Here is a 20,481-nt window from a genome sequence, read left to right as displayed (position 1 = left end):
TTTTTATTCATAATGGGATTTCTTTCTTACATGGCATAGAATGAATACTTTCACAAATCGTCGATGGAGTTGCAAAGGTGAGTTGCAGATTTCGCTACTACAGTGGTGACCCAATTCTGTCAGTCCCTGATTTTATCAGCTTTTTGACCGCCTTTTTGAACAAGGAAACTACTAAGTATTGCCTTTTACTTATCAATATCAATTGATTTGATAACTTTTACCAGTAACTCTTGAAAACGGCTATTTTGCAAACTAATACATTTCTGCTTCTTCAGCGCCTAGTTCTATCCAACCTTTTAAACCAATTTCGATTCAAGCTGCTGAAAGGCTCTTAGTTACCTCTGGAATAAACCTCACGCCAAAACTAGACTATTGATGTGGTTATAAGCAAGACATGCCTAACATGCTACGCTAGGATAGAAATCACTTCTTCAACTGAACCTCGTCCCACCTTATTTCCAGAGATACCTCCAGAAATTAAGCTGGGAATACTTGCTAGAATTACAGTGTATCAAACAATTGTCCGTACTGCACGTTTTTGGTCAAAACAATTTTACATTCAACTGTTCATAACTTTTTTATACGTCAATCAAAACCGCTGAAATTTTGACCAATCATGAATTATATATTAAAGCTCCATTGGTAAAATTTTGAGCGAGATCGAATAAGTTTTCTGAAAGTTATAGAACTTTTAGAAAACCTTATAAGATTTTTGAACACATTTTCGAAACATTATATCTCAGTATGTACTCGATGAAACTTTTTAATTTTTTTTTTGTGTTACAGCTGATAACTAAGGCTTCCATATGCAGCTACTTTTGGGGTTTTATATTCACTAGAAAAAATAGAAAAAAAAATGTGCTTTTGTAGTTGCCGTTTTTTAAAAAATTACCATATTTTGTACATATAATCTGCCGAACGTTTTCCACCAATAAAAGTGCATTGACTGAACAAAAAATACATAGGATCTACTCTTCATATGTAGTTTAGTAGGTCCTGTATAAAAATATTACATTAAGAGAGTTTCAAAACGTTGAAAACACTTGGCACTTTTATTGATCAAAATATGATAAATTTCCAAATGACACTCTGAACATGTACAGATTTTTCATATTTTTTGTAGTGAATGTAAAACCTCAAACGAAACTGCAAATAAAAGTCTTAGGTATCAACTGTAACACAAAAAAAATTGAAAATGTTTCATCGAGTACATATTGAGATAGAATGTTTTAAAAATTTGTTCAAAAATCTTATGAGTTTTACTAAAATAGAACTTTCAGAAAACTTATTCGATCACGCTCAAAATTTTACCAATGGAGCTTTAATATATGGTCCATGATTGATCAAAATTTCAGCATATTTGATTGATGTATAAAAAAGTTATGATCATTTGAATGATATATTTTTTTGACCAAAACATTGCTGTACGGACAATTGCTTGATACACTGTATTTCAGGATTTTTTTGCTGATATTTACGCAGTTTATTTCCAGCTGGCATTGCTTCAGAAGTTGCTGTCGGGATTTTTCCAAGGATTTCTTTAAAATTTTCCCCAAGGACTTCTAGGATTCTGATTTCCAGAAATTCCATCATAAACTTTTCTGGTGATTTCTCCAAGAATCCGATTTTTTTTTTAAGAAATTCGTTATGAGAATTCTCATAAAATTCTTGCTGCGATTCCCCCATGAATTCCTAATGGAATTATTACTGGAATTCCAGTTCTTGTCCCTCTAGAAATTCATCCGGGGATTTCTATGAGAATTCCTTCAGATGGTTCCCTAACATTTTTCCATGCATTTTTGTCTGTGATATTTTTTTGGAATTGTTTCAGAAACTCTTGCTGGTATTCCTCCACAGAAATTACTACCGAAACTCCTAGTGATGTATCCAAAAATGTATGTAGGGACTTCTCCAATAATTCCATAGCGCAACAATTTTTCTGTCTCAAGAGCAAAGTTATGTGTCTCCGACAGATTTTGTGCCGCTGAATCCGAATCCGGTCTCAGATTTGCTCCAGTACGTTGCAATTTGGAGCTATACCTCAATTTATAGGGCAAAATATGCGATTTTGGGCTTTTTTTATTGCTAGCCATCAGGCATAGCAATATTTCAGGCCAAACATGTCTAAAGGTCCAATCTGCAGAAGAGAGGCTCTCTTTGGTTTCCCTCTCTTTCGTTAATATCTCAGCTGTTTATTTGTATTTTGATTATCTCCTTGCATTGAGCGATGGTCAAAACAATCGTCTTTTGATTTGTACTGCAGAAATAGTTGAAAAGTGTACCATTACATTGCAATAATTGAAAGAGAAAGTGAACAAAGAGAGCCTCTCAAATGCAGATAGGACCTATTGAAATGTTTGGCCTGATTTGTTTTAGCAATCAAAGGGTAAATTGGTCAATTAACATCTAAATTAACTACTTATGAATAATATTTCGTTTAACCAAATCAAATTTGACAGTTTTAAGTGATTTATGTTAGGTACAATATATCCCATACAAGTCACCCTCGAAAAGTTGCATGCAAGTTTACTTACTAATGTAAATTACTTATATCTAAAAAATTTGATTTGGTAAAACGAAATATTTTGCATGCGTCTTCAATTTAGATATTATTTGACCAATTTATTCTTTGATTGCTTGAAAAAATATGTCCAAGCTTAATTGCATACAATCAAAAAAGCCCAAAATCGCATACGCATACGTGTTGGAACAAATCTGAGCACAGATTCGGATTCAGCGGCCCAAAATCTGTCGGAGGCACATAAGTTTGCTCTTGAGACAGATCGATAGTTAAATTTTGTTGCGCTGTGTTCCTCATAGATTACTCCGTGGACTTATCCAAAAAAAATTTTTCCGGATTTCCCCACAGATGATTTCAGGAATTCCCCTTCTAATTCTTCAGTAATTTGATTTTTTTTTAGAAATTCTACCAGGGATTTTTCCGATGATCTCTCAAAGGATGCCTTCAACTATTTCTCAAAAAAAAAAAATAATAAAAATAAATAAATAAAAAATAAGAAAATAAAAATAAAAAATGCTCAAACAATTTATCCAAGAATTGCTCTGGGGATTTCTTCTGGATTCCTCTATTGGTTTCCCTATAGGGCTTCCTTTATGAATTTACTCTTCGTATTTCTATACGGATATCTCTTGGTATTGCTGCAGGAATTTCACTTGTGATTTCTTCTGGAGTTCCTGCAGAGATTCTTCTATAGATTCTCCTGCAATTCATGCTAGAATTTCTCAAATTATTTCTGCTGAGATTCCTCCAGGAAATGTTCCAGATATTTCCCTCGTGGTTTTTTTAGGAATGCCTTCGTGGAATTATCTATGTCTTTTGTCAAGTCTGCTAATAGTGATTTCTTCAGAGATTTTTTCTGAAGAATTCCTCCAATGATTCTTCTAGCAACTACTCCAGGGATTTTCCAAGATTTTTTTTCATAAAGAATTGCGCCAGTGATTTGTCTGTTTTAGATATTTCTTTAGGGATTCTGTCGATTTGAGCGTTACGTAATTAATAAATGTAGCCATTATGTTCCACGAGCTCAGAACTATTTTTATGTAATTTAAAATATCATGAATATTCCATATCATGAGTAAAGAATGAAATGAAATGACATTAACTTTCACGTACCGGGACCCCGAAAACTCATTTTCAAAGTCAATTTTCAACCGTTTTTTTAAATCGCCCTCAAACGACCATAAAATGGTGCTAGTTTATTATACTCAAGTAGCCATGCAATATATCCGGAACCATTCCGGGAATATTCTGGAATGTACTGGGGTCAGGGAGTTGCCAAAATGACTAAAAGTGTGTCATTGTGTTTGAACCATCGATTTTCCGCATTTTTTTTTGTTGCGAACAGTGAAACACAACTGCGATAACCAAATTTGAATAAGTTGATCCATCCGGATCCCCGTGACAGGTTCCACGGGGTCTCATTGAGGACACTTCTGGTTTTCAACCTAAACATGCCGTGTGACATATCAATCTTCATGATTTCGAAAGAATGAGTCAGAAACGATTGACTGAAGTCTGTATCAACTGATATGGTCACCCCGGAACATCTAGCACAGGTTCCACGGGGGTGTCATCGGGGACATTTCTGGTTTGCAACCAAAACATGCCGTGTGACATATCAATCTTCATAATTTCGAAAGAATGGGGCAGAAAAAATTGGCGGGAGTATGTACCAATTGATATGGCCGCTTCGGAAAACCTGAAACAGGTTCCGCGGGGGCCTCTCAAGCACGATAACACAAGAAATAATCACTTTTTGCCATTTGCCAGAAAGATGAGCTAGATGAGGTAAGAAGTTTATAATCATATAACGACGTATATAAGTTTTTAGAATGAAATTACAATTAGGTACCCGAGTTATCAATTTTACACCGGTTTACAGTATTTTCTTTCATCGTACATTTTCAAGCTGGCATTTTTAAGAATGGCCAAAATCCGCAATGGCTCAAAATAAATTTGTAAGATACAAACAAAGCCATCAAGTCTTTTGAAAAGTATAAGGAGGGCTCGATACGTTAAATCCACGTATCAGGTTTTTAATGCAAAAATGATAATCGAAATCTTATAAAAACCATATAAAAAGATAAAAATGTGAGTCTCCTTATTTTCATGACTGATTTATTCACACACATTTTTGTTTCCAGAGAACTGTATCACTGCATTACCAATTTAATTTGTCCACTCTACCATCGAAGTTATACATAGGACAATCGAAGAAGTAGATCGCCTTGGAGAGCCAGTTGGAGAATCCAATGTACCGGAAGTTGACCTCCGCATTGGGGTCGGAAAATTCCAAAAATGGTTTCGTTTCGTTGTCCTTGGTCAGCGTCACCGAGCCATCTTTGAAAAAGTCCATCCGCATGACAAACGGTTCCGTTTCGGACAGCACGTTTGGAGTTGGCACTTGCTTGAGAACGTGGTTGGTGAACATCAGAGTGTTGAATCTCGTTTGACGTCGAACTTCGATGAAATTGTTAAGCCCTGATCCGATGGCTAGAATAGATTTAGCATCAGAACACTTGCGTAATTTAGGAAACAAAGTAGATACATACCGATTTCATGCACAATGTTGTTGTGGTACGGCTTTGGTACCTTGGAAAGGCGAATTATGGCATCACTTCTACCGAAAACTCCCAGTCGAAAGAATGAATAGTTCGATCCGGTTCCAACATGATCAAACTCCTCCACAGGAAGGTAATGCACGGGATCATTGTAATTGGTTACCGCGTTTATCTGCTTACAGCCGTAGATACTATGAAATTTGTTAGGAAATTCATCTTTGGCTACGCTGAAACCGAAAAGCGACAAAGCTATAAACGCTGAACTAATGATTGCTCTCATTTTGCAAGTTGATGCGTACACTTCGATCTGTTAATTGCGACTAACAATTTCGCGACAGTCAAGTTGCACTTGACGCATCTAGAAAAATCAGATATCGATCTTGCTTCAGGCGTGGCGGTAGATTGTATCCAATAGTTGATTGCCCAACTTGATTTTGTTTGTACTGGCAAGCGTACGGTATACGTGATCCGTTGCATTCACAACGCATGTCTTTAATTTAATTTTAGCATATGTTGCCAAAACTTATTTTGCGCCCCCAGGTTTTTGGAAAACAAGTGAAGGTCTCAGTTCATCCACGTTAATTGGTGCTGTTTAACTGTTATAATTTTGTAGATGTCGTTATCTCCGGGATATAGCTTTCGAAAGTAGAACATCAAACTTTAGGCCACAGATATATTGAATACTACTTGCCTGAATATTTCAAATATATCTGTACATATGTACATAACATAACATATGTATGTACGTTGAGTTATTGAGTAATAAGCATATTTGTTATATTGTGGTTGAGCTGTAAGTTCAAATCTAGTGAGCTAAATTTTCTTTCTGACGTGAACTTTGACTGGAAATTGATTGATTGTTTTAACTGGCTTTATCAGTCCACTATGGGGCGGCTCCATACAAACAGGTGGTTAAAAATATTTGTGTGTCAATCTTATAATGCCTTGACCCTATCCGTTGGGTTCATGCCTTATATATGAAAAACACGTCATGAATTCTAATGTCTCCAAACTAACAGCCTTGTCTACCGAAAAAAGCAGCAATGACGATCAATTGTCTCCTTAGAGATATTAAAAAAAAGACAATTCACACCGTCTTCAGCCAGAGGCTGCACAGAATGAACACATTACTAGTGATGAATTTTTCGCTTGACGAAATATTCCCACCGACTGGAGCGGGAATCGAACCCATACTCCGAGGCTTACGATACGCCTAGACGACTGCCACCGCTAACCGCACGGCCACGAAGCCCACAATATTTAATGGGCAATAGTGTGATTTTATATTGGAATAACTCAATTATCGCCGACAATTTGATTGGAATTGCAGAATAGCAGCTAGTACATAGCAGCCACATTTAATTTTAATGTCTCCCAGGTATCCTTAAGAAAGACATATAAGTAGTCTTTTTTGTATGGAACGGTTTGTATGGGGAAAATTTGATTTTTTTTAAAGTGACATCATTTAATAGTTTTACAATCAACTTTTCTACGTCTGATATGTCATTCGAAAGGTTTATAAGTAAGCTTTAAGAAACTACTTTAAAAGTTCAACATTTTTCATTAAAAAAAAAGACGCGGACACCGTCTTCAGTCAAAGCCTGCACAGACTGAATGAAACTTAACAATAGACAAAGGACACACAGAGCATGCACCAGTGGATACGGAGAAGAAACTATTCTCACGAAAAGTTTCATCGCCCGGAGCGGGAATTGAACCCTCACCCCACAGCATGGTGCAATTGGAAGCTTGGTTACCCTAACGCACGGCTACGAGGCAGCCGAAGATATGCGAAGATGAACAATTCATTCATTTTACCAAAACATGGCAATGTCTCATTCTGTTGCCAATATCTCGATAAGTATATGGCTTAGCATACTAATATTCTAGGGTTTACTGGTAAAAGTGGTCTACTTTCAACCTGAATCTCAAATTGAATAAAGTCAATTTTCGATTTTTGGCCACCTGAATCCCCTTAGTGCAGTTTAGGAAATTCCAAAATAATAAAATTGAATAACAATGTAATAATGTAGTGACGAACGACAGATAGTTTTACCCTTGAAAACGGTAAATACACAAGACAGATTCGCGACTATGATGGTTGATAAGCCGCGAAATACTCGTTCTTCCTACGGGGTTTGTTATGAGTGTATAAGTAAAAATAAAACAAAAATCTTCCCTCCTTCACTTTCTTACAAAAAAACCGCATTTTGAAAAATGTATTGATTTTTTGACTTTATACATAAGCGTACCTTTTTCTGTTCCGCTATGATTTTTTTTCTAGATTTTGAGAACTTTATTTTGGTACCTAAAACCAATTTCAAAAAAAAAAATCACCTTTTGACAGCTGGGCAATTGCTTGACAGGAACGTCTAGCACAAAATGCGACGAGCACTCCCATACAAACTTTATATTAATTTATAAATAGGTTCTTGGGCACCAAAATTCAGGAAAATTCAGAATAAGGAATTATCTTAACATCGCTAAAGAAGCCAATCGCGACTGCGAAACAGACCTGTTTCAGTCTGCGCAATCGGCTGAAGCCCCGTAGCGTAGACTGCGGCGTCACCAGAAGTATAGGTCGAAGTTAGTTATCTCTTGCCGAACTCAAATCGAGGAGCTGAATTCAGCAAATGCTGTTCAATCTTGTATGGGTACCTGGTCATTCTTCCATCGCTGGAAATGGAATAGTTAGCCCACACTGGAGCATCGCATGAATTCATTGGACCGGAGCCAGCTATTCCGGTATCGAAGTGTTGGGTAAAGCTTGGCATTCTGGGCTGCCATAACCCTCTGAGAGATTCGAAAGGACTCGAGAGTGTCCTTGATACTCGAACTACGCATATCACTCGATCCATCGTCGCCTGATCAATCGTATCAGTTTATCCGGGAATCCGTATTCGTGCATAATCTGCCATAGCTGTTCTTGATCGATTGTATCATAAGCCAATTTGAAATCGATGAACAAGTAATGTGTGGGCACGTTTTATTCGCGACATTTCTGCAACACATGGCGGATGGCGAACATCTGGTCCGTTGTAGCGCGTTCACCCATAAATCCAGCCTGATATTGCCCCACGAACTCTCTTGCAATCAGTGATAGTCGGCTGCATAAAATTTGAGAGAGTATCTTGTAGGCAGCGCTCAGTATTGTGATCGCGCGGTAGCTCCCGCAATCTAACTTGTCGTCCTTTTTGTAGATGGGACACACGATACCTTCCATCCATTCCTCCGGTAATACTTCCTCCTACCAAATCTTGGTAATGACCCAGTGTAGTGCTCTCACCAGTAGTTCTCCACTGTATTTTAGAAGCTCGCTTGGTAGTTGATCTGCTCAAGCGGCTTTGTTGTTTTTCAACCGGCCAAAATCCTCCTCAATCTCTTGGAGGGCAGAGGGCGGAAGTCTGTCGTCCTGTGCACATACACCTAGATCTGTAAAAGCATATCGGTCTACCTCCTTTAACGTCCACGTCTTGTGTAGAATGCAACCGAAAGAATCAGCGTTTTATATAGACCGAATTTCGTTTGCGTTAGCAAGTTACGGAGGCAATCCGTAATAGGCCCTGTTTGCAGCTGCAATACGTCTTTTCCTTTCACGGGAAACATGTCACAAGCGTTCCAAGATAAACAAATTCTTTAACAACTTCAAACACATCCCCATTAGCGTGGGACACAAAAATACATTTTACTCCTGTACACTTTTCGAGTTCCATTTTGGCCCCATATCAACTGTGCAAAATTTCAGCTCGATCGGAGAAACTATATTTTAGTGCCAGCCATTTTATGTTTTCATACGATTTAGTATGGGGAAAATCACTTTTTCAAAAATAAATCGCCTAAAAATAAATCAATGAATGATTTTTTTTGGAAATTATACGAGGAACCAACCCTCCGAAGACCGCAAAGGGATCTAAGGCATGTGGAAAAAGTTATTAACTGAAAGCCGAATGGCATGCAAACGTTGTTTAACATGTATGGAATAACAATAAATAATTAATAAATAAATTAATAAATAATAATTTATTTAAAATCTCGTCATTTTATCGATCGGGTGAGGCTTGATAACTTTTTCCACGAACGTCGCATCGGTTTGCTGTCCTCAGAGGTCTGATTCCTAGTAAAGTTTTGTACAGAAATCATTCATCGACTTATTTTTAGGGATCTAGGGGTGACTCCTAGCGATTTTTCTTTGCATGAGTAAAACATCCCCATAGTAAATCGTATGAGAAATTGAATGGCGGGCGCTAAACTAAAGTTTTTCGGATCGATCTGAAATTTTGCACAGTTGATATGGGACCAAAGAGGAACTCAAAAAAGTATACAGGAACTTGAGTTTTTCCATTTATTGTATTTTCCCATATAAACCGTGTACCAGGCTAACCCAAGCTGGAGAAAATAGCTGACGAATACCAAACTCTGGTATGGAAAACCGAATACCTACAACCTGAATGAGGTATTTAGAAGCCCTGCATAAGAGGTAAAATACCTAAAATAATAACTGGTGTGTATTCTGCGCATAACACGGGAATAACAACATCAGGTATGGCAATACCTAAATAATAATCGGCTATTTTTCCATATAAATAGCGATTTTTCCATAACTGAATAATACCTCAAGCAGTCCTCCAAACCAAACCAATAACTCATTTAGGTATTTTATCAATACCGTAAAATGGGGTAACTTTGACAGTTTTTCAGCGATTTTTTTAAATATTGTTTCATGTAACAGTATTTTCCCTACTTTTATATTTTTAAAACAAGTACTGGGGTATCAGTTATCAATTGCAATTGAAAGATTTGATGATTTTAAATACTTTGGGTGACTTTGCGTTTTCCATATGAGCGAAAATCAGATTTTCATTTTGGGGTAACTTTGATAGTGGCCTGAAAAAACATATCAAATCTTCAAAAATAATCACAGATTGAAATCTCAGGAATATGAACATGATGAGAGAAGCCTTGTGGAAAATATTAGAGAGGTTTTTTTTATATCAAAACATTGATTTTTTACTAAATCTATCTATCTATCTATCTATATCTATATCCCAAGTAACAATTATACTTTTGTGGCAATCCTGAAGTAATTTCTAAGATTGAATAATAAAACTTAGCTATAAAGCTCTTTGTTCTGCAAATTCGAGATAAAATAGGTATAAACTATCCAAAAGACTAATCTGGCCCACTCTTCAGGAGATCTTCAAGACTGGTTTTGAAGACTGCTTTGATACTAGTTGTATTTATGTACTAACACTGATGATTGGTTATAAGAACTTCATAAAACTTTAACAAGAATAGCTTGAAGCATGTTGATCTTTTAGCTGTCTTTCTCAAAAATGCTAATAGTGCATGATAAATGAAATCTTTTACCTCAGCATTATGCAGATGCGAACTAGTTGTGTTTCATGGATGAAATGTTAATTGAACTGCGAATTAATTTTCATCAAATTGAAATGGCTAATGCATCAAAATTGCCTGACAGATCATTGATGACAGGGAATCAAAATTTTCCGTGCCATACCCACTTTGTCGTTGATATGCCACCCAAGACATACGAAAATAACAAAGCGCCTCAAAAATATTATCAATCATTAATATACGAAGACATAAATTTCCTGTAAAAACAAAAGGCTACGCCACTTTTTCAATTCTTTCTAAACATGGCTGCCGTTCCAGGCGAACAAAACTCATGCAGCCGCCATCAATTGTTATTACCTTTAATCCAAACCACCTCAAAACAATGATGGAACCAAGTCACCTTGCATGAAATCTACAGCATTTATTGAAGATTGTTTTTACTAGTGATGATCTTAAGGCAGATTTGTTCGTCTTAAATGAAACTTATTCGTTTTATTCAAGAGTAACAGCCTTTGACAATTGTTTGTTTACCTTTTTGGAGCTAGAAAGTTGTTTCTGTACATTTTGCTTCAGGAACTGCCAATTCTATTATAATTTCGTCTATTTAATAAGTGCATTTCTAAAACTTACTAGTACATATTACACTATTTAGCATACGCACGAGAAGAGTCACAGTAAGTACCCATTTTAGTTTCGATTCAAGCTGCTGTGGCCTGTGTGAGTAACTGGCTGATGGTTGGTCGACCTCAGCAAGCTACTCGCATTTTTGATTGGCTATAAAATGAATATTTCGTCGATATAATTACTTTTGAGCACCAAAACGGCAAAATTAACAGTGAGCAAAAATGTTTGAGTGTTTATATTTGCATAAAAAAGCCAATTTATTGCATAATTTATTATTTGAATTAATAAGATTTTATTACTCCGCTTAGTTCTTGTTCCAGACTAGTGGCTCTAGCTCAAGAATTGAAAGCTTTAAGAAGTTTTTAAAGGAGAATAACTCAGATGAATTGTACTTGAATAAACGAAGCATAAACTTTTAATAAAGTTTGTTGATGTTATGTGTTGAAAATAACTTCAAATACGTCTTAAAACTCATAATAAGATCAAATGCCTTAGGGAATCAAGTTGTTTTATGCGGAGTTTTCAAAATTAACTTGAAGAAAACTTAAAAACCGCATACGAACGGAGATTATTTTCTCTTGATAAAAACAACTATAAATGTTTCATGAATTCTTCATGCTATGATAAAGCTTCCATAAAAATAAACAAATCTAAAAGGAATTTAAATTGTTACTTGGGATATATATAAATGGATTTCTGTCTGTCTGTCTGTCTGTCTGTCTGTCTGTCTGTCTGTCTGTCTGACCGCTATGCATTCAGAAACTACTGAACCGATCGGTGTGAAATTTTGTATGCGGGTATGTTTGAGGCCAGGGAAGGTTTTTAGCTTGGTGTGAGACCTCTCCGGTCTCGGGAACTGGGGGCTCCCATACAAATGAACCGGAAATGAGCTGGGAGAGAAGTTCAACACGATCGCAAACAAAACCAATCTAGAGTGCGGCGCTGAAGTGATTGTCAAATTTGAAAATTTGAAAGGGCTGAAACGAATCGACAATTAGTGCTGGGGCGACTCAAGGCACTCTTTCGCGATACAAATGTACAATTTTGTGGCGTGTGCGTGTTTCCCGGTGAAATAATTTAGTGTAAATTTGTAAAAATGTGTACTAATCTATTCGGTGGTATCGCGTTCATTAGCCGAGCTGTGCGGCCGGAAATCTCGCCGGATGGCAAGGCGACCGGTGTCTAGGCCTGAACTTGGCCGACGGGCCAGCCGGCGTTGCTAGAGAGCGGATGCAGGCGTCTTCACTCTTAGGCGCAATCGGCCGGCCGTGGTATCGTCACCTTGGACGGCCGAGAGGAGAAAACCTCTTTTGCATTTTAAACTTTTACCCGAGATGATCCTCCTTGGAGAAAGAAATCCTTTACAGTAAGGCACGGGAACCAATCCTGGTTCCGCGGACCGAGCCGTACGCTGGACGGTGGAACCTAATTTAGGTCCAACAAGAGGCTACAATATACTTTAAAGAACATTATTATTACCTAAGCAGGGTTTTACCAAAACAACTAATTAACACCTGCAAAGGGCTGGGGGTGGGGGGAGCCAAAGGTGTTGGATGGGGTTTGTTCCGTGTTTCAAAACTGATTACCACCTTTATCACTACACTGACTGTCAAACACGTCTTTGACGCCTGATTGCAAAAATTACATAATTTGGGCGATTGCCGCTCTATATCTTTTTTTTTTTTCATTTTCCATTCCACTTTTTAATGTAATCTTTCAGCCAGCTATGTATATTTCTATTTTGGTAACGACAAAACATTTACATCGGTACTTGACCCTTTCACTCTGTGGTATATATCTAAATATATAAAAATGGATTACTGTCTGTCTATCTGACCTTTATAGACTCGGAAACTACTGGACCGATTAACGTGAAAATTCGCATGCGGAGGTTTTTGGGGACGGGGAAGGATGGTTTGAGACCCATCCTCATCTGAAAAAGGGGGGCTCCCATTCAAATTTCCGTTACATTTCTGTATAACTCAAGAACAACTCAAGCAAAAGGAACCAATTTTGATCTGTGATAGTTTATAGAAATATTTGTATGGTCATGTGAGTCCCCTCCCAAATTTGAGAAGGGGGCTCCCATACAAATTAAACGGAAAATTCTGTATAGCCCGAGAACCAACCGAGCAATTGGAGCAAAGTCTGGCATTTCGAGGTTTTAGAAGGCAAGAAATATTTCTATGATAACCAGGAGTGTGAGACCATCCTCTTTGAAAAGGAAGTCTTCCATACAAATTCTGCATAACTAGAAATGCTTAGAGAAGCAATTAAGGCGAAACTGGAAGCATTTTCTCATTTTTTTGGTTTTTGATTTTTTATTAAATAAGGAAACAATATTTTTAAAATCGGTTTTCGTGCACATGTAGAGTATGAATCAGGGTATCTTCTGATTTTTTTACGCGATAGAAAATGTTTTTCGTTTTTACAGAAACCATTTTTTAGTGAAATTTTGTTAAAAAATGGTTTCTGCAAAAACGAAAAACATTTTCTACTGCGTAAAAAAATCAGAAGATACCCTGATCCATACTCTACATGTGCACGAAAACCGATTTAGAAAATATTGCTTCGTTATTTAATGAAAAATCAAAAACCAAAAAGTGAGGAAATGCTTCCAGTTTCGCCTTAAGCAAATTGAACAAAATTTGGCATATAAAGGTTTTAGATGACAACAAATGTTTCTACGGTTGATATTCGGATTCATATGACTCAAGTGATTCAGAACACTTGATTTGATTTTTCAAGGAAATCATTTACGGCGTTCTCAAGTTTTTTTCATTGATTTGTCCAGTATTAGCCCATACATTTCTCAAGAAATTTGGCTATGGAACCACAGACAGATTAATGCAGCAATTTCTTCACGGGCTCTTTAACGGATTCCTCCAGAATTCCATACCTAGATTAATCAACAGTTTCTCCCAGAAATTCTTCTAAGTATTTTCTATCCAAATTTCCTTCGCGTATTCTTCTAGGGCTCCCTCCATGAGATCATTGAGGAATTCCTCCACGGATGCCTCCAGTTGTTGTTCCAGAATATTTGCGTTCAAAAATGTGTCTATAAGAGAGTACATATTTGGCAGTTTAAGTTTTAAAACACTGAACTGCTATTATTCACTCCAGTTGGATCGACCCATCTCTTTTATGAGAAGGATGCCTCCCATTGGAATGGAAATTGCTACATAAGTTGAGAAATAATCAAGTAAAAAAAACAAACTTAAGGATTAGAAAGTTTGCCGGCAAGCTATGTTTCAAAAGCCATGTACGATCACTTATTATCTGGAAGGACCGCCCCCTAATGTATCAGAAATTTCTGCATAATATGAACAGTAATAAAGCAAAGGAATCTTAATTTTGCATTAGGAGGAATACAGATATAGCAAAAGTTTTTTTTTCGAAGTGTCTGGCACCAGTAAAAATCGAGCAGTCATGCTCAATTCTCGAAATCGTCGAGACGTTTATGAATGGATTTTGACCAATAATATAACTCAGCGTTTCTCAGAGTTGTTCCGGTTTGCATAGCGTTTTGGCCTGCAGATTTGGCATGTGGAAGCACCTTATGTCTCTATGATGTTGCATAACCTTCTGAAAGGGGAGGAAGCAAACATGCAAATGGAACAAATATTTTTGCATAACTCGGAAATGACGTCCGGTCGACATCAGTTTGGCCAAAGGTTATGAAGCCATATGAACATTAGGTCTAATGGTTATTGACCTTTTAGTCATAAGGCCAAATGGTCATCACGCCGTCTTTGCCATTTCCTGCTGCTTATACTGCTTACTCCATCTGACATTCATCCTTCTTTTAAATAGAATATTCTTCCAAGCCACTCTGTGTTGTATTTATTTGTGAAAAAGCTTCTGAAAATTATATCAGAAATGTTTATTTCCTTTCATCAAAAGTTTTTCTGAACGGTTGTGTCGTTTGTGGCGGTTGAACTCTTCCTCTCCTCTCTCCTCTTCTTGGCGTAACGTCCTCACTGGGACTAAGCCTGCTTCTCAGCTTAGTGTTCTATGAGCACTTCCACAGTTATTAACTGAGAGCTTCCTCTGCCAATGACCATTTTGCATGTGTATATCGTGTGGCAGCCACGAAGATACTCTATGCCCAAGGAAATCAAGGAAATTTCCTTTACGAAAAGATCCTGGACCGACCGGGAATCGAACCCGTCACCCTCAGCATGGTCATGCTGAATACCCGTGCGTTTACCGCCTCGGCTATATGGGCCTTTACGGGGCGGTTGAACTCTTATGTCCTTTTTATTTACACTGATAATGGGTAGATTGGCAGCCCAACTGCATACTTCATCTGAGATTTTACCTTCTTTTAAACATAGGCTGTTCTTTCGCATTAAACTGATATAAGTGAGCCTTCTCATAAAAAAAATCAAGTAATGATGAATTTATTAAGGCAATTAAAACACAAACTGTGTGTTTCTGATTCATACATGTTCTGATAGATGTTAGAACTTCTGCTTGATCAAGAATGAAATATTGTGAGAACAGATTGGAACAAACGACCCGAATGGAAAATAACGTGTCCCTGGAGCAATCCGTATGAGTTTGCACACCCTTTGCAGCCATATAACAAATGAATAAATAAAACGATCGGCATGATTTTTGCACTGTTCAATTGGCCATCAGAATGTGTTTATATGTAGTAAAACTCGGGAAAATAAACAATACTGGTTGATTTTCGACCGTCTTGATAATTTATGGGATTTTTTGGCGCTATATCGGTCTTCGGGTTTCTTTAAAAACAACCGGTTAGGTTAAAAGCCGACGTTTCGAATGTTTATTCATTCATCCTCAGGGCAAACTACAAATTTCACATTTAGTCACTTATTAACATATAACATACAGATTATACAAATTACTTACACCAAACAGTTATTTCTATGTCAAGTGGTTTTTGAACATTGATTTTGGAACGGCTGACAAAATTACACTGCAATATTTAAACAAAAATTCGGACATAGTGACTAAATTCATTTGAATGGGTCTAACATTTAACGTAGCACAAACTTACACAGCTTTCACCCGCGCACATCCAAACGGTTATGAATCAAAATGTTTCAAATGAGAGATATCAAAACCCATATGGAACGGACAAGGAGAGATAACAGAGAACATAAAACATAGAGAGTGAGATATTATCTATTATCGCCCTTCGTCCGCGATTGAGTGCAGGAAACCCGAATAAACTACATTCAAATTGCTCGTGTCGGTTCTGAAATTTACCGTTGTGTTGTCACAAAAGATGTGACACATTTCGAGTATTTGAAGCGCTTGTAGCCGGTTGTCCTGTTCTACGATCTTTGTTTTCGACAGATCGAAACGATGATCGTTCTCAATCGCATGTACCATTAAAGCCGTCTTTTTGAATTCTTCCTCCCTCTCATTCGCCTCGAGTGGATCAGAAGACTTCAGCTCTGTATACCGATTGATGAGTGATCGGTGTCCAGAGAGGCGGTTTTTTAGTTGCTGTGTTGTCAAGCCAATGTAGGAAGCGTCGCAGTCAATGCAGGGGATGCGATAAATCACATTCCGTTGCTCCAACTGTGGCGTCTTATCTTTTAGCTTGGAAAACAACAACCTATTGGTTTTGACGCATTTGAAACTTAGTGTGATGCTGGGAAAGTTTCTTTTAATAACTTTCGCAAGAGCCGGAGTAAGGTTATCAACGTGATGGAGAGATCGATATGTTTTTGGTTCAGGATTAGTATTGCCACTATCATTAGGTACATTGGTGCTTCGGTTGATAAATCGGTTTACAAGCCGATTTATCAACGCACTCGGATAGTTATTGTTGAGCAAATCCTTCTTCTCGTTTTCTGATCTGCATGTCGACAGCCGAAACACTCTCCCAATGAAACCGGTGGCCGTGTTTAATTTTTGTGTGAGTGGGTGAAACGAGAAATAATTCAAAATGCGTCCCGACGCAACAGGCTTTTTGTACCAGTCCGTGGTGATCGTCTGTTGTTCTGTGCGTATAAGCAACATGTCAAGGTACGCAAGCTTATTATTCTCTTCAATTTCACACGTGAATTGAATATGTGGATTAAACCCGTTAAGAGAATTCTTCACATGTTCAATCTTTTCGATTGGGAGAGCGGTAATGAGGTCGTCGACAAACTTTTTCAGAAACGGGATGGGTATATCGATCGCACCGAGCACGTGATCGAGTAGCGTTTCCATCACCAGATCTGCAAGCGCAGGAGACAATGGGTTGCCCATTGCCGTGCCTGCTTTCTGACGATAGAAACTGCCGCGGTGCACGAAATAGCTGGAGGAGAGATTAAAATTTATCAATTCAACGAACATATCCACATTCTTTATGGTGGTGTTTTTCTCGATCAGACTCCAATTATTTCGTACCGCTTCGATTGCGATGTCTCGCGGAATACATGTAAACAAACTTACTACGTCAAACGATACCAATACATAGCCCGGGGGCAAGGTGACGTTGTTTATAAATGTGCAAAATTCGTAGGAATTTTGCACATTGTATTTGGTTTGGTCTATCGAGTGGCGTAGAATGTCTGCGAGATATTTTGAGAGATCATACGTTGGGCAATTTATACACGATAGTATGACTCTCAGCGGACTGTCCGGCTTGTGTATTTTGGGAAGCCCATAGATTTTCGGACAAGTCGCATGGTAAGAGACCAACCGAGACCTGGTTTGTTGGTCGATCATTTTGTGATTGAACAGCTTATTCACAAGCTTGTTGTTTTGTGCTTGTATTTTGTTCGTCCAGTCCGTATCGATCCTTTCGTATGTATTGACATCGCTGACAAGAGTTTGCATTTTCTCTTCATACTCATCTCTCATCATGATGACAGTTTTATTCCCCTTGTCAGCCGGTACAATATACACGTCTGGATGATCACGTATGAACTTCTTACTTGTGTTAAGCGCTTCAATCATAAAGTGATCGACATATTTAGAGGTAGTATTGAAATGTGTACCTTTTCTCTTGTTCACGTAGTTTTGCAAGATGTTGGTGAACTGGTTTCGGTGGGCCGCTTGGAGAATGGGATCCGGCTCTAGTTTAAGGATAGATTCCAAGTCTGCAATAATCTTGAAATATGGAATTTCTTGATTATTTTCCACCGGCAATGCAAACTTGGGACCGTATCCTAGTAAAATTTTGGTTTCATTGGGAACTTCCACATTAGTGGTGTTCCGTATCCAAGCATCGTTCGGGGTGAAATTGATTGTGTTTTCAATTTCAACTCTCTCAAGTAGCCGTTGAATTTTTCTCTCGGTTCTAACCTTTGAAAGGCGTTCGTGTTTTTTGGAGAAAGATTCTTGGTGTTGAAAAAATGTAGTGTAGATGTGCGACGGGGTTACCTGAGTGATTTGGCTGGTGAGGATGGACATGGCTCTTTCCAGCTGCTGTATTTTGTAGTAGCTGTCTTTTATCTCGGTGTTGAGAATTGTGCGCGTGAACTGCTCCATAGCTTTTTCCAATTTGTTTCGGTATGGGCTGGCATCCTCTAGCAAACCATGGGTGCATCGGAAGGTGTTTTGTATGTGCGCTGGTCGTACACCGTGACGACGGCACTGTCGTAGGAACTCTTTCCTCGACCGTTGAGCACATAGCTTGTTGACCGTTCGTGCGTACTGCTTGTAGAGAGAGCGTTGCGATGGTGGAAGACTGTTGTAGAAAGTTGTAGCGCTGCTGTTCGTTGACGCCATTGTTGATATTGGTTGATTTTCGACCGTCTTGATAATTTATGGGATTTTTTGGCGCTATATCGGTCTTCGGGTTTCTTTAAAAACAACCGGTTAGGTTAAAAGCCGACGTTTCGAATGTTTATTCATTCATCCTCAGGGCAAACTACAAATTTCACATTTAGTCACTTATTAACATATAACATACAGATTATACAAATTACTTACACCAAACAGTTATTTCTATGTCAAGTGGTATACAGAGCTGAAGTCTTCTGATCCACTCGAGGCGAATGAGAGGGAGGAAGAATTCAAAAAGACGGCTTTAATGGTACATGCGATTGAGAACGATCATCGTTTCGATCTGTCGAAAACAAAGATCGTAGAACAGGACAACCGGCTACAAGCGCTTCAAATACTCGAAATGTGTCACATCTTTTGTGACAACACAACGGTAAATTTCAGAACCGACACGAGCAATTTGAATGTAGTTTATTCGGGTTTCCTGCACTCAATCGCGGACGAAGGGCGATAATAGATAATATCTCACTCTCTATGTTTTATGTTCTCTGTTATCTCTCCTTGTCCGTTCCATATGGGTTTTGATATCTCTCATTTGAAATATTTTGATTCATAACCGTTTGGATGTGCGCGGGTGAAAGCTGTGTAAGTTTGTGCTACGTTAAATGTTAGACCCATTCAAATGAATTTAGTCACTATGTCCGAATTTTTGTTTAAATATTGCAGTGTAATTTTGTCAGCCGTTCCAAAATCAATGTTCAAAAACCACTTGACATAGAAATAACTGTTTGGTGTAAGTAATTTGTATAATCTGTATGTTATATGTTAATAAGTGACTAAATGTGAAATTTGTAGTTTGCCCTGAGGATGAATGAATAAACATTCGAAACGTCGGCTTTTAACCTAACCGGTTGTTTTTAAAGAAACCCGAAGACCGATATAGCGCCAAAAAATCCCATAAAATAAACAATACGTTAGAAAAAAAAAATATGAAAGTACTAATCTTTTATGAGATGAGAAGAAATTTAAATGTCTTCAGTTATGTTGCTGGCTTTTCAGTCTTCTGGGAGAATCAAAACAACTATATGTTTTCTTGATCCGACGTTTCGGTCCTTATTGGACCTTTTTCAACGTCGGATCAAGCAAAACATATAGTTGATTTGATTCTCCCAGAAGACTGAAAAGCCAGCAACATAACTGAAGACATCCAACATACAGTCGATCACCCAAGAAGAAATTTAAAATCATCAAAGTTAAAGACGATGGGCTACCTGCATGGAGCACGTTCACAGTTGATAAGTAGTAGTGAAATCATTTAGTTTTATATGACGAAAAGCAGTTATAATTGTGCATTGCCGCTACCAAATATTTTTTCTCAAAATAATTTCTACTTTTAGAATGTTATTTTAGATGTTATTCGCTATGTAATACTTAAGCGATTTAGTGCATTAGAAGGTGGCGCCATATTGGTCGATGCGTCGAGCAGTAAAACAGTCGATGCTTTTAAGTTGTTGTAAAGAAAGCCTACACAACCAAACTTTGAATGGGCAATACAAGGTTTGCCGGGTCAGCTAGTTTTACGTATAAAAATGAGTTTGTGGAGTACTGAGTGAAAAACACAGTAAATTTAGCTGTCGAAAATCATTATCTTTGTAAAAATATATGTTTAACGGTACATCAACATATGATTGCATGCTATTCATGGTGAGTTTTCTTTTT

At 37.7% G+C, this 20,481-nt stretch overlaps 2 protein-coding genes across 2 annotated transcripts; both read right to left on the bottom strand.

Moving 5' to 3' along the window:
- Window positions 1-130: 130 nt before the first annotated feature.
- On the bottom strand, window positions 131-10,326 carry LOC134292261 (uncharacterized). Its single transcript, XM_062861295.1, has 2 exons — window positions 5,074-10,326; window positions 131-5,014 (listed from the first exon to the last, which is right to left on the bottom strand). Exons 1-2 carry the CDS (start codon window positions 5,360-5,362, stop codon window positions 4,683-4,685), a joined length of 621 nt encoding a protein of 206 aa, XP_062717279.1. The 5' UTR covers window positions 5,363-10,326; the 3' UTR covers window positions 131-4,682.
- A 5,895-nt stretch (window positions 10,327-16,221) lies between these two features.
- LOC134290776 (uncharacterized) lies at window positions 16,222-18,765 on the bottom strand. Its single transcript, XM_062857974.1, has one exon. The coding sequence runs from the start codon at window positions 18,763-18,765 to the stop codon at window positions 16,222-16,224; it is 2,544 nt and encodes an 847-aa protein (XP_062713958.1).
- Between the last annotated feature and the right edge of the window lie 1,716 nt (window positions 18,766-20,481).

Source organism: Aedes albopictus, chromosome 3 (assembly GCF_035046485.1).
Source record: "Aedes albopictus strain Foshan chromosome 3, AalbF5, whole genome shotgun sequence".
Taxonomy (NCBI): Eukaryota; Metazoa; Arthropoda; class Insecta; order Diptera; family Culicidae; genus Aedes; species Aedes albopictus.
The sequence above is the reverse complement of the archived record's forward strand: the minus strand, read 5'-3'. Positions and strand labels throughout refer to the sequence as shown.